At 47.4% G+C, this 14,512-nt stretch overlaps 1 protein-coding gene across 1 annotated transcript in view; it reads right to left on the bottom strand.

Annotated features, from left to right (window-relative positions):
• The window catches only part of DNAH14 (dynein axonemal heavy chain 14), a 326,351-nt gene that overhangs the window by 39,627 nt on the left and 272,212 nt on the right, over positions 1 to 14,512 (bottom strand). The window contains exons 72-77 of the mRNA XM_058701179.1: positions 12,397 to 12,633; positions 10,087 to 10,173; positions 7,308 to 7,463; positions 5,817 to 6,027; positions 2,208 to 2,310; positions 306 to 533 (exon numbers count right to left, since the gene is read on the bottom strand). Coding sequence (XP_058557162.1) covers positions 306 to 533; positions 2,208 to 2,310; positions 5,817 to 6,027; positions 7,308 to 7,463; positions 10,087 to 10,173; positions 12,397 to 12,633 — 1,022 coding nt within the window. The remainder of the gene's footprint in view (positions 1 to 305; positions 534 to 2,207; positions 2,311 to 5,816; positions 6,028 to 7,307; positions 7,464 to 10,086; positions 10,174 to 12,396; positions 12,634 to 14,512) is intronic.

The raw sequence follows: 14,512 nt of genomic DNA, 5'->3' as shown, positions 1-14,512 counted from the left end.
TGAGCCTGCCTCCTTCAGTGCCCTTTCGAGTGGGTGTAACATCTGGCTTGCCTTCCCTCATCCTGCTTTTTCCTTTCTTGGTCCAGGACCAAGACCCTGAGAGTTAATGAGCTCACCCAACAGAGTAAACACTCGTACATCTATAAGCGGGAGAGCTGTGATCTGTTTCCAGAAAAGCCAGAGCGGAGATCCAAGCTTTGAAACATTAGCCTTTGTTACCTAGTTACGGAGTTCACTGTCCGTGTACTTTGTATATATTGTTATTCATTTGTTGTTACTGTTTATTTTGAAGGTATGGCACTTACCTCCAAGTCTGAAGAACTAAATTTGTAAGCAATATTCCAGCCCAGTGTTCCATAATTTTTTCTCTCATTGATTAGAGCATTGAAAAAACATAAGCCGAATAAAAGCTTTTTCCACCACGGTCCACAGTCCAGTTTTTCAAATCTCTCTTCTGTCACCACTCCACTGCCACTGTATCCAAACGTCTGCAGTAAGTTACTTTTCAATCCTTGCGGATTTTCCACTGCAATCTTGAGAACAGGTGTGAGAAGGACAGCATGTGAGACACAGGCACCAGGTCTAGAGGGGACAGAGCGGGGCAGGGAACTGGCTAAGAGGGCAAAACAAAAATCCCGGGTTAATTCTTTTTTCACTTGAAAGTTTCCATAAGAGGACTGTACCAGATTTCCTATTGTTCCAATTCAGATTTTAAAACGAAAAGTGTAACACCGTCGGGTGCCTGGGTGGCTCAGTCAGCTGAGCGTCCGACTCTCGATTTCGGCTCAGGTCGTGATCCCGGGGTCATGGGTTCAGGCTCCCTGTCGGGCTCTGTGCTGACAGCGTGGAACCTGCTTGGGATGTTTCTCTTTCTCTCTCCCTCTCTCTCCAAATAAATAAATAAATAAACTTCAAAAAAAGAAGATAGGACTCAATTTAAAAAAAAGAGTGTGGCTGTTAACTGTTGAAACCGTGAGGTGTCTGCAAAGCTCCCTTGTCTGCACATTGTACACAAACACAGACGTGTGCACACGTACTCACACATACAAGCTGTGTGCGTGTGCACGTGTGAGGATCCGTGGGTGGGAACGCGTAGGTGATACACGGACACGTGTGTACGTGAACAGCAGGTTTCTGGGTCAAGGCTCAGACCGACCATTCGCAGAGCCGCTCCTGGTGCCAGGCTCTGATGCCCCCCAGGGCGACCCAGTGGGAGTCGGATGTATCCTGAGTGTGCAGCGGGGTCTGTGTCCGGGAAGAGGACCTCGCTGCTTATCTGGAACGGCCAGTGTCCGGCACAGCAGCCCCTCCTTCCAGGGATAGAGAAACGCGGGTTTGCTGGGGAGCACAATCAGATCCTCTCCGGGGAGAGAGAAGGAGGGACCGGTCCCCGCCCCAGAGCCTAAGACTCTCACACTTCGGCCCGGGGCCTGGAGAGCGCCCAGTGGAGTGGGTATTCCGTACCTCCCAGCATGTTGACCTTTCGAATACCCTTCACTGCAGATGGCCAGCAAGTTTGGCTGAGAAAGCCCTGAGGATGCGGAAATGAGGAATTTTCGTTGTGTTCCCTGTCATTACTGATCTTTGGAGACTCCTGCTCGTGTCTCGCACCGCACCCGCGTAAGGAAGGAAGCATATGTGAGGGGGAAGGCGGGAGGGAGAGCTGGGGCAGGTGGGGAGAGAGGGAGGGAGAGAGAGAGAGGGAGAGAGAAAGTGTGACTCTGGGGAAGAAAGTTGCTAATATCTGAAGTGAAGCCGTGGCTTGCTAATCGCAGCGATGGACCTGCTTGAGGTGAAATGTTCCTCGAGGCCGCCCTTCGGGCCCCTGTCCCCAACACCTGCTCTCTGGCTGCTCTCTGCCAGAGCCTTTCCAGAGAATAAGCTGTCGGGTGACGGCAGCAGAGGCAGGAAAAGCCCGGGCCAAACAGCCAGGCAGAGGACACACATCCCGTGCTCCGGTTCACAGCTGCCGGAAGTCTAAGCATCCCTGTTTGAGAAAATGTCCAGCGAACTGTGAGTCTCTTGGAAGCAGGGATCTGGCCTGCTGTGTTAGTGTCCCTCCTGGACCACAGTGCAGGGCCGAGCGCAGAGGAGAGACTCAGAGTGCTACACTCAGCATCCTCTTCGAAATCCGAGTTATGAACACAAGACAATTTACTTTCAGTGTTCCTCAGTCAATACCAAGCCCCGTCCTGCTTTGTCCCTACCTTTATGCTCCTTTGAAGAATAGGAATCAGGAAAGAACTGCCCGAACTTGAGCTTAACCACAGCCTGAACTCAGGGTCCACTGTCACATCTGGGCTATTAAATCTGCAAAACAGAAGGGTGATAACCTAGTTTGATGAAGAACAGTCAAGCCAAACCAACATGTTTTTAGGAATCCCAGAATCTCTATGTTGGAAGTGACCTAGAGCTCATTTAAATAATCGTGTATGAGCCCCCCAGCTCTCCCTCTCCTGCGACGCAGGGATTTGCATAAGACCCAGTAAGGTCCAGCTTTGAAAAGTAGTTTTTCCACCTGTAAGCTCAAGAGTGCTCACTGCAAAAATCCTTGGAAAAAAGTACAAATTAAGAACAAAGTGAATGAAGTGTTTCCCCGGTCAAATCTGGAACAACAACGTCGAAATAAGTGACGGTGGCCACAGATTATCCATCGAATAAAACAGGAATATGATTGATACAAAGAAGCCAGTGAATAAATGCAGGAGAAGGTAAGCCTCCTCCTTAAGAAAGAACATCACTTAATAAATTAGAAGGAATTGTGGAATTAGAAAGTCACTGTTTGGCAAATAATAAAGCCATAATTCAGTCAAAAATTCCCAATGGTGGTGCCCGGGTGGCTCAGTCGGTTGAGCGTCCGACTTCGGCTCAGGTCATGATCTCGCGGTTCGTGAGTTCGAGCCCCGCGTCAGGCTCTGTGCTGACAGATAGGAGCCTGGAGCCTGCTTCGGATTCTGTGTCTCCCTCTCTCTATGCCCCTTCCCAGCTCGCATGCTCTCTTTCTCAAAAATAGACGTTAAAAATTAAAAAAAAAATCCCAACTGTGTGCTCTCGATACGATGCACCAGGGACACAAATGTACTACTGTGTGGCTTTTCTGCAATACCGCGTAACCACAGTCTGACCGTGAGAAAACAGCAGGCAAACCAAACGGGTGGAACCGGCTGGTGCTTTTCAGAACCGTCCAAGTTATGAAAGACAAAGACTGAGGAACGATCTAGAATAAGGAGGATTAAAGAGCCAAGACAGCTGAATGCAGTGAGAAATCCTGAATGAGAACCTGGACCAGAATTTTTTTTTCTTTTTTCTTTCTTTTTTTTTTTTTTTTTTTTTGCAGTAAAAGATGTTATTTGGGGGCCAGCGGGCTAGGCAGGACTGAGGTGATCAGATCATCGGTGAGCACACTGGCGTGTCTGAGGCACCGAGCGGCATCATGTTCTCAGCTGACTTCCAATGATCCAGAAAAGAATTACATACAAATATATGAACAAGCAAAAGACAAGAAATGGCCAATGTTAACAACTGGGAACCAGAGGGCAGGGGAGGGGAGCGGTTATCCCGTTCGTGCAGCTTTTCTGCGTGTCTGATTATTTTTGTCAAATGTGCAAAACAAATCCAAACAACAAAAGCAAAACAAACGAACGAACAGTGAAACAACCCCACAGAACCCAAAAGACAACAACAAAAAAAATCAAACACAGAATTAAACAGAAAAACAAAAATAAACGAAAACCCTGGGGCTCTGGCTGGCTCAGTTGGTTGAACCTCTCACTCGGTTTCAGCTCAGGTCACGATCTCACCGTTTGTTGAGTCCGAGCCGCACGTCGGGCTCCGTACCGAGCGTGGAGCTGACCTGGGGTTCTCTCTGCCCCTCCCCTACTTGTGTTTTTTCTCTCTCTCTCTCAGAATAAATACCCACCCAGTAAAATCCCACTAACTAGGTATAAGTACGCCTTTCCTTTTCTCTTTCTCTTTTTTTAAATAAAAACACTACACTGTAATACGGTTTGTAGCCTGATAGTTTTCCTTAGTAATATGTTGTGAACACATTTCCTTAACTCTTAAATCTAAGAAATTTGCTTCACAGTTTTCTCTCCCATAGTAGGTTGTAGTCTTAAACCCTTAAAGGCTTGATTTGATAAAGAAGTGTGAATTCCTCTTAATTATACTCTGACTACATAGACTGCTTTTTTTTTTATGCGCTGTTAACTACTTTTATTAAGCTTCTGAAATTCTGTTCTGAAGAACATTCCTCTAATTTCTCTTTTTAAAAGTTTTTTTTAAGGTTATTTATTCATTTATTTTTGAGAGAGGGAGAGAGAGAGAGCAGGGGAAGGGCAGAGAGAGAGGATCCCAAGCAGGTTCTGCACCGGTGCTGAGTCCGATGCTGGACTCGAGCTCACAAACTGTGCGATCATGACCTGAGATGAAACCGAGACGCTCAACCGACTGAGCCACGCAGGCGCCCCAACTAGTCTCTTTTTTTACAATGATACATTGCTATCTGCTATTCTGTTGTTCTCGATCTTAATGCACTTTGGAAGGCTGACCGACGTCGTCTGGTCCCTCCCGCGCACAGTCCCTAGACCGATTCTTGGCAGGTGCCCTGTTGGTAGTGTTCGAATGACTAATGAATGAGGGGCGTGGCGGGAATTATCATGGCACCTTCCAAGGTTTACAAGTACTGAAATTACACCACTGAGCAGTCTTGTCTTCTGGCTCTTAAATGACAAAGTACATACGAGAAGGAAATTATTAAGAACTTTGTAAACTGCTGAAGGCACAGGAGTCAGAACAGAATGGACGATCCCAGCGGAGCTTTTAGAAATTTAATCGAGGCAGGTGCATTTGGCTTCTGGTTCCCTGTGGGTGTGCCCAGCCTTAGAACACAGTGTGAAGGGGAGGGCCTTACACACATGCATGCGCACACACTCGCAGGACAGCTCCGACCGCCCAGGTGAGGCCGACACAAGTGAACCATTGGAGAGAAGACTATCGATGGCAACCGGTTACAACTCAGCCAGTTTAAACCCCGCCCACCGCCGCTCCGTGTTAGCATAGCTACCTTCCAGCTACTTCCACCGCCAACAAGAAGCCCGAGCCCCGGGCAGCTTCTGCCTGAGTGAGCGTGTCTTTGGGAGGTCCAGTCTGGACAACGGGACCAAGCCAGAGAAAGTCAGAGGAAGCGCTAAGGATGGGCCAGAAAGGAGGGACAGGAGCTGTTTGGAATCGGGTAGAATGTTAAAATCTATGGTTTGGATCCACACGTGTGTGCGTGGGGCATGTTTTTTGCTGAGAGGGAGGGCGGAGGAGGAGAAAGTGGTCAACGGAATGGAGAGCAACAGTCAGGGAGGCTTTTGTTCCCTGTAAAACCGACGTATTCTTAGTGGAGTTTTAAAGTTCTTGGGGCAAAAAGAACCCAGGTAAGAAAGCTTAATTTTCCCCCGAGTGGCCCGGCACGTTATTTTATTATTGCTTAAATGCGTTCATTTCCACTTTCAGCTCATTGTTTTTCTTTCTTTCTTTCTTTCTTTCTTTCTTTCTTTCTTTCTTTCTTTTTTTTTTTTAAGATTATTTATTTATTTTGAGAGAGGGGGGAGGGAGGGGCAGAGAGAGGGGGAGGCAGAGAGAATCCCAAGCAGGCTCCACACTGTCAGCATGGAGCCCGATGCGGGGCTCGAACTTGCGAACCACGAGATCATGACCTGAGCCGAAATCAAGAGTCGGAGGCTCGACCGGGGGAGCCCCCCAGGCGCCCCTCATCCCACTGTCTTGGTAATTAGCGGATCCCTTACAAATACACGTAAGCCTCTTACGATTCTATGATGGAGCAGAGCCGTGGCATGAACGACGTGGCGAGATGGCAGTTCTGGAGGAAGACCCACTGTGTGGGGCTGCTCAGGGCCTTCACAATGACCTCTTCTGCCTTAGCGGCCTGGCCACGGCCCAGGGGAAGCACCATCACATGCTGCGTTCTTCCTTTCAACTCTTGTGCAAACTTCAGGAGCATGTGGGTGAGGTCAGTCCCTGTAACAACGTGGAAACGTGCACCCTGTTGTAAATACATTCCGTTCCCTCTTAAAAAAATGCAACCTGGTGATGATGGGTTGTGGCAGGAGGCGCAGTCACAGAGGGGAAACTATAGGGTTTGGATCAAACACGGAGTTCAGATCTTGGTTCTGCTACTAACTGGGTGGCCTGGGTTTTCTAACATATGGGGGTGATAGTACCTACCTACAGCAGTGACTGCTGGTTATCTATTCCAGCATCTAGTTGTCCCCCTCTCCTTAGCAGTCGACCCCAATGTTACCCAAGATGACTGTGTCCCCAGCTGAAATACTTCATTTTTAGCAGCTAAGTACGGGCATCTAAGTTGGTAGCAGTTTGTTGAATTGTTGTGTCATACTTCCTTTCTTCCATTCTATATATTGTTTGGGGCGTGGGCGTGAGGGCTGGAGCCCTGGCAGCCACCCTGGGCTACATCCTCAGGAAATGCACAGCACCTACTATGAGTGTGTCAGGCACAGAGTGGCTGCTTTACATGAAAGGTTAGAGAGACAAAGGCTCCACAAAGACACACTTTCCTAAGTCTTTTTTGCCTAATAGAATCAAAGTTTGAAAATGGTGAATTCTAAAGACATATTTGATCTGGAGATGATGAAGAATGAAAGGTGAGTTAAAATACTTTGCTTAGGGTCTGTTGGGCAAAGACAAGGGAAAAAGCATTTGGAGCTTTGAGGAATACAAGGGCTGGGTGGATGGGGCCGCTTTCTGATGGTTTGTTTTATATACATATTCATGAGCCAACATATTAAAACAGTTGATAAATACAAGGGCAATCCCAACTCCCAGATCAATAATATGTGTTTAGGAGATATTTTCTGCACAGAAAATTGGTACCGGTAAGTTTTTCCACGGTTATGTTATGAATCCGGGAAATTGTATTGTTCTTTGTTCTTTTACATTTTTGAAAACATTCAGTCTTCATATAACTTAACGTTTTAATCTGTCCCTTTCCCCAAATATGTAAGTAAGAATAGGAAAAGACTTTAAACATAAAAATACCCAACACAGAACCTACTTCTCTACGCCTTTTTTTAAAAGTGTATTTATTTTGAGAGAGAGAGAGAGAGAGAGAGAGAGAGAAAGAGAATCCCAAGCAGGCTCCACGCTGTCACCACAGGGCCCGACGTGGGGCTTGAACGCACGAACCATGAAATCGTGACCCGAGCCGAAACCCAGAGTCGGACGCCTCGCCGACGGAGCCCCCGGTGCCCGGTTTGGTGAGCGCCGCACGGGCCTCTTGCCGTGGGAGTGCAGAAGTATCTGTGGAGTTGTGGCCCTGGATCCCTCATAGGACTCTTGCAAACGAATTCCAGTCCTGAGAGCATATTCGTCTCCCATTTTTTCAGTTACAAACCTTCTCACTGAATTCTTTAGCTGCTCCGGCTGAAGAATTTTGATCGGAAAGAGAAAGCACCAAAGGCACGTTCCCTGTGGCAAAACAGAACCAAACAAGGAGGCGTTCGTCATGCGCGTCCCCGGAGCTCCGCGGTGTCCCTCGTTCTGGGAAACTGCAGCGGGCGGGTCTGTGCGGCGGGGAGACCGCGGCCACCGCTCGGGGGCCCTGACGTGGCCCTTCCTCGGGGCCTCTGTCTCTCACACCCTGACAGAGATCTTGCCTCGGACGTGAGATCCAGGTTATGGTCCCCGATTTCTCGTGGGCGCGTCCTCCCCGCTCCGCGCCTGGAGCAGGAAGACCCCACCGCGTGTGGGTGGAAGTCAGGAGCACCCTGGCTCCTCTAGTAACAACACGGAGATAAACGGCCCAGCAAGCTGGGTGCGGATCCGGAAAGAACTCTAGTGGGACCGAAAGGTTTTGGAAACCGTGTCCACGTGGTGAGTAGAGGGGCTCAGGGCCCGTCGGAAGAACTCACTGCACCTCTCAGAGGAAACACCTTCGGCATGAAAATCGTTTCAAACGAGCCACTTCTGTGCTCTCTGGGAACTGACCATGGATTCTGTCCTGAGCATTTTCAGCATCAGAGAGTCCGTCAGTTAAGGCAAAGCTGAAACCGTGTGGGTCTGTGAGGGTGCCCTGGGCTGGACCGTGGGAAGTTGCCATTTTTACATGTCAAATCCGTCAAATATCAGCAAAGTCACTGTTTAACATAATACACGTGATCAATACGTCAAATTCGAATCTTTTCTGTTACTTCTTGGAAAAATTAATTTTAATTTTTATTTGACTTAAGTGGAGCATGTATGTGTGTGTCTATATATATATTTTTCTTTCAAGTCTTTACAAAATTTATTATTTATTTTGAGGGGGCACAGGGGCAGAGCGAGAGGGAGAGAGTGAATCCCAAGCAGGCTCTGCACTGTCAGCACAGAGCCCAATACGGGATTCAATCTCACAAACTGAGAGGTCATGACCTGAGCCGAAACTAAGAGTCGGACGTTGAACCCACTGAGCCCCTCCCCGGGCACCCCTGTGTGTGTATATTTTTAAATGAGTATCGGCCGCACACACAGCATCTGGGGTCTAAGGGCCAAGCTCGGCCAGTGTGTCCAGTGAGTGGAAGCATTAGAATCAGCTGAGTCCAGTAGACAGTGAGGTGTGGTCCCAACACGTCACCACTGAGGGTGTCACCGCCGAGGGTCTGTGCTCCCAGATGTGAGTGTACCCCCCGCCCCCCTTACTTTACTGGCCAACAGAGCAGCACTGTAGGTCGGGGGTGTGCTGAACTCTTTTCTAAGCAGCCACGAGCAGTTCTGGAAAGTTTCCTCGCGTCCATGTCCCCCCCCCCCCCCCCCCCCCCCGTCACCATCCTTCCCGGCCGCTCTCCTGTCTGGCAGGCCGTCGCAATGGCGAGCGGTGCGCTGACTGGACCGGGCCTTGTCCTGATGGGGCTCTGTGGAATTGTCCTTCCCCGGGCGCCCCGCCTTCTTTCTAAACTAGTCTCACTTCATCTCGCAGGGGGTGTCTCAGTTTCTGACTCTTACAGGTCAGACCCCGTTTCAAATATCCTAACCAGTTTCTTTGTACGTACATGCAACACTTTATCAGACCAGGTCTTCCGACCGTGGGTTTGGGAAACGGGATCAGTATACTCACAAAGTTTGCAGTTCACAAGCTGAGATCATCTGGCGCTTACCGGGACAAGGAAATGTGGCAGAGGCCTTAACGGCCAGTTAATTTCGCCGTGAAGGCAATACATCCTGGCTACATAAAACTCGAGTGATACGAAAAGGCAGAAGGTGAAAAATGAAGGCCCTATTTTCTAGAAGACCACTGTCGTTTCTTGCGGCTCCTTCCATTTTCTGTGCGCGTGCGCACATCGCTTCTTCCACAAGGGGAGTCCTACCCGCAGACTGGTGCCCAGCGTTCGTGTTAACACGGCTTAAACGTAACTTTGTGTTAGTCTGGTTCTCTCTCCTCGAGACTTTGAAGTCTCGTAAGAAAGATCTCCATAGGTTCAGATTCACTGGTCTGGGACAAAATACACTCGAAATGTTGAGACAAGCAAGACAAAGTGAACATGTCTATAAGCCACATGCAGTGTTTGGGGCAATCACCCTCTGGAGTAAATTTTAAAGTGTTACAAGAATAAAATGTAAGGCAGAAATCGAAGGGTTACCGGCTGTTGAGGCTGCTGTTTGCAGAAGTTGGGGCTGAAGTGGGAGAGAGAGGAGGGATTTCTCCATCACTAAACTAGATGCCGGATGAGGAAATGAAAAGAGTTTTTTGGGTGATAAGGCTGAATCCAGGATGATGTACTTGGAAGAGGTAGGCGGGTCCTGAAAGGGGCTGGGGAGAAGGACTGTTCATCTCTCAAACGTACCCACTTTCTAAGTCCTCATCCCCTGGGGGGAGGGAGGGGGTCGGGGGGGGGTGCAGAGCACCACCCGACTGGACCCTCCGCACAAAAGAAACAGCAAGGAGCTGACTGCTTCCCTCCAACATCAACATTACTTGTAAAATCCACGTATTTTGCTAATAACAATTTAAATTTGAATGGTTTCAGTTACTGGTAAAGTGCTCAAAACACTGAGAACATCACTACTTTCTTGTAGGACATCTTACCAAAATGAGTCTTTGAAATGGAGTGAGTTTCTCCCAGTGGAAATTCACAGGACTATATATTTCTTCAACTTCATTCAGAAGTTCAGCTAGATAAAATTTAGAGAGAGACACAGAGATGGACAGTCAAATGCCCTGGGTCACTAAAGAGACACCGCGATGAAAATTTTGGCATAAAACTGTCAATTTTTTTTTTTGACATGGCTGACTTTTTTTTTTTTTTTTAATTTATTTTTGGGACAGAGAGAGACAGAGCATGAACGGGGGAGGGGCAGAGAGAGAGGGAGACACAGAATCGGAAACAGGCTCCAGGCTCCGGGCCGTCAGCCCAGAGCCCGACGCGGGGCTCGAACTCACGGACCGCGAGATGGTGACCTGGCTGAAGTCGGACGCTTAACCGACTGCGCCACCCAGGCGCCCCGGCTGACTTCTTTTAAAGTGAACTTTATTCCTATAAGACCTGAGGAGTCCTCGAGGTCATAGGTGAGGTGGACCTCGGGCCAGGGAGCAGGGCTTGGCCAACACTTCCTAACCTGCTCCGCATGTGAATACATGCTTTCCTGGTGAATACAAACTGATTTGTATGTCTAGGGGTTAGACATTTCTATTCATGGGGCACCTGGGCGGCTCAGTCGGTTAGGCATCTGACTTCAGCTCAGGTCATGATCTCGTGGTTCGTGGGTTCGAGCCCCATGTCGGGCTCTGCGCTGACAGCTCGGAGCCTGGAGCCTGCTTCGGATACTGTGTCTCCCTCTCTCTCTGCCCCTCCCGTGCTTACACTCTGTCTCTGTCTCTCTCAAAAATAAATAAACATTAAAAAAAATTTTTTTGAAATATATACGAAAAAGAGATTTCTATTCATAATCTACCTATAACAGATATGGGACATGAGAATTAAATGGAAATGCAACACGATTCCTAAATTTTGGAAAAACTGACTATTATCCATATCTGGTTGTTTCATGTTGCCACAGGGTCCTCCGGGCTCACCCGCCCCCACGAGGTGGGGAGCCTTCTGGTTTCGCTTGCAGCCATCCCCGACGCAGTCATGGTTTCTACCTACCTCCTATCCCTAGGTATTTTCCTTCCCCAGCGTCTACCTTTAAATACAACTTGGATTATAGAAATAGCTTTTTTGAATAGAGTGAAAATAGGTTTGCTGGTCTTAGAAAAAAAAGCCTACGATACATGAAAGTCTAGTTACAAATGGATACATCGTTTTGTTCCCCCTAAAATAAAAAGATCTTCACTTTACAAAATAATGACCCGGGGGTGGGGGGGTGGGGCGGGGAGGAGAGCTTCTAAATCAGAACTGGAAGTCAGGAAGCTGTAAAAGAAAGAAAAATAGACGTAACTACTGGCCACACAGACACTTCACCATGGCTGGCACAGACACCATCGATAAATCCAACCGACAGTGACCGCTTTGTAAAAATACTTGAACGAACAAGTTAGTATCCTCAACAAAACAAAGCTGATCATCGATTACACCAGTAGGGTTCTTACAGATGGCCAAAAAAGAATAAGCAATTCAGTAGAAAAATGGGCCGAGTACATTAACAGGTAAATCCAAATGGTCAACAAACACCCGAGAAGGTACTTAAATGTAGTGCTGGCCAGGAAATCCAAGTTAGAGGACCTTAACGTTTTCAGATTGGCAAAAGTTACCAAAAAATCAATAGCCCTCTTGGAAAAGAGGAAGTCATGTTATCGCTCGTGGAAACAGAAATCATGCTGGACTTTTCAGACAAGCAACCTAGCGGCAATCTATTACCATAAAAATAATATGCTTTTGATCCACGAGTTCCCTTTCTGGCCGCCTGTCCCAAGGAAAAAGAGCAAAGGAAAGGCCTGTAAGGATGTGTCGGTTCCCGCGAGACAGAGTGGTATCTTGTGGCAGGAATCTGGAAGAAGAGTGGAAAGGAGTGTGGAGGGAGACTTGCTAGGATGTGGGTGGAGGTCAGGGAGCAGGGCAGGGCGCCAGAGGGGCAGACGCGACAGGACAGGTGTGCCGAAAACAGCGCCATCTAGTGAGCGACTTCCAGAGCGCACCTGCTACATAAAACGACCCAGAGGACACGGGTGGGGTGCACGTGTGGCGGTGGGTGGCGCAGGAGCCGCCTGAGTTCATGCTCAGTCGCGAGACCCGCGTGAAGCCTGCATTAAGCGCCACGAGCCGGGCTCACAGCTGAGCTACGTTCCTCCCTGCGATTTTCTCATAAGATATCGAGCCACATGTGTAAGCTGACAATCCACACGCACGCACACGCGCGACTAGGTCAGAGTAAACAGAACGTTGAATGCTCTCTTACTTCCCTCCGGTGGCTTCTTCCTTTCCTCCGCTGGAGCCTTTCCTGGAGAGAAAGGCAGGCTCATCAGGCAATAGACAGCCTTACTGGTTTTGAAAGCGTCCCACTGTGACACATTTGATAGAAGGGACTCGCACAGCAGAGCGAACGGTTCAAGTTCGTGGCTGACGTACAGACACTGCTTCCACGTGGAATCCGACAACCACTGAAGGTGCCGATTTCTGCAAGTTTCATACCTGTCTGATAGAGAATGGGAAAGGAGCATGTTAAAAGAGACGATGTTCTTGACCTTTGAGTTGCTCACCAAAAGCAGACGATTAATAAATATCTGTTGTTGAGGAAAAGCCATGTTATGTAAAAATCAGTTACACACAAATGGCCACTTTTTATTGTGGCAAAAACACATAAAATTTCTCATCTTAGCCAACTGTAAGTGTAGAGTTCATCAGTGTTACGTACGTTCATATTGTTGCGAAACAGATCTCCGGAACTTCCCCTGAGAGACTGAAACTCTGTCCCCATGAAACAGCCCTCCCCCAGCCCCTGGGCACCCCCGTCATACTTCCTGTTTCTAGGATCCCAACCACTCCAGATACCTCGTGTAAGTGCAGTTACAGTCTTCGTCTCCTTGTGACTGGCTTATTTCACTCAGCACGATGTCCTCAAGGTTCATCCATGCCGTAGCAGGAGACAGGCTGTCCTCCTTCTCAAGGCTGAAAAATATTCCCTTGTACGTATACACCATTTTGTTTATCCATTCACCCGTTGGTGGATATCTGGGTTGCTTACACCTATCGGCTGTTGTGAACAGCACTGCCGTGAACATAGGTGTGCAAATATCAGTCTGAGACCCTGCTTTCAATCCTTGTGGCTATGTACGTAGATACGGTATTGCTGGATCATATGGTAGTTTTATTTTTAATTTTTTGAGGAGCCTCCATACTGTCTTCCATTAAGAGTTGCACCATTTTACAATCCCACCAATAACGCACAAGGGTTCTGATATCCACACATCCTTGTCAGCACTTGTTATTTTCTGTTTTTGTTTTGTTTTGTTTGTTTTGCAGCAGCCATCCTAATGAGTGTGAGATGATACCTCATTATGATCTTTTGATTTGCATTTCCTGATGATGAAGGATGTTGAGCATCTTTTCATATGCTTGTTGGCCGTTTGTGTATCATCTTTAGAGAAACGTCTATTCAAGTCCTTTGCCCATTTTTAAATTGGGTTATTTTATTTTTTTTGTTGTTGAGTTATTGAGTTCCTTAGGTACTCTGTACATTAACTCCTTATCAATATCCTTATTAATATTATATCCTTATTGATATATAATTTGAAATAGCTTTTCCTATTCCACAGGTTGCCTTCTGACTGTTGATTGTGTCCTTTGAGGTTTCTAAGTTCGATGTAGTCCTATTTGTCTGTATTTGCTTTTGTTGCCTGTGCACTGGTGTCATATCCAAGAGATCACTGCCGACTCCAGTATCAGAAAACTTTTCCCTTAGGCTTTCTTCTAAGAGTTTTGTAGTTTTAGGTCTTACGTTTAGATCTTGAATCCATTTTGAGTTTGTTTTTGATTTGGCATAAGGATCCGATTTCATTCTTTTCATGTGGATACCCAGTTTTCCCAGCTCCATTTGTTAAAGAGACTGTCCTCTCCTCCATTGAGTGGTCTTTCCATCCTTGTTGAAGATCACTGGACCATATAGGTGAGGGTGAATTTCTGTTCTGCTCCATTGGTCTGCTTACCTGTCCTTATGCCAGGGCCAGACTGTTTTCATTCCTGTAGCCTTATACTATAGCTTGACACCAAGAAGTATGATGCCTCCAACTTCGTTTTTCTTTTTCAAAACTGTTTTGTCTATTTAGAGTCCCTGGGGATTCTACATGAATTTTAGGAGGAATTTTTCTATACTTGCAAAAAGTGCCTTTGGGATTGTGTTAGGAATTGCACTGAATCTGTAGATTGCTCTGGGTTCGTATGGACATCTTAACAATATTAAGTATGCCAATCCATGAACATGGGATGTCTTTCCATTTATTTGTGTTGTCTTTGATGTTTTTCAGTAACGTTTTATAGTTTTCAGTGTACACATCTTTCACCTCCTCAGTTAGGTT

The sequence above is a fragment of the Neofelis nebulosa genome, chromosome 15 (genome assembly GCF_028018385.1).
Source record: "Neofelis nebulosa isolate mNeoNeb1 chromosome 15, mNeoNeb1.pri, whole genome shotgun sequence".
NCBI classification, from domain to species: domain Eukaryota; kingdom Metazoa; phylum Chordata; class Mammalia; order Carnivora; family Felidae; genus Neofelis; species Neofelis nebulosa.
The sequence above is the reverse complement of the archived record's forward strand: the minus strand, read 5'-3'. Positions and strand labels throughout refer to the sequence as shown.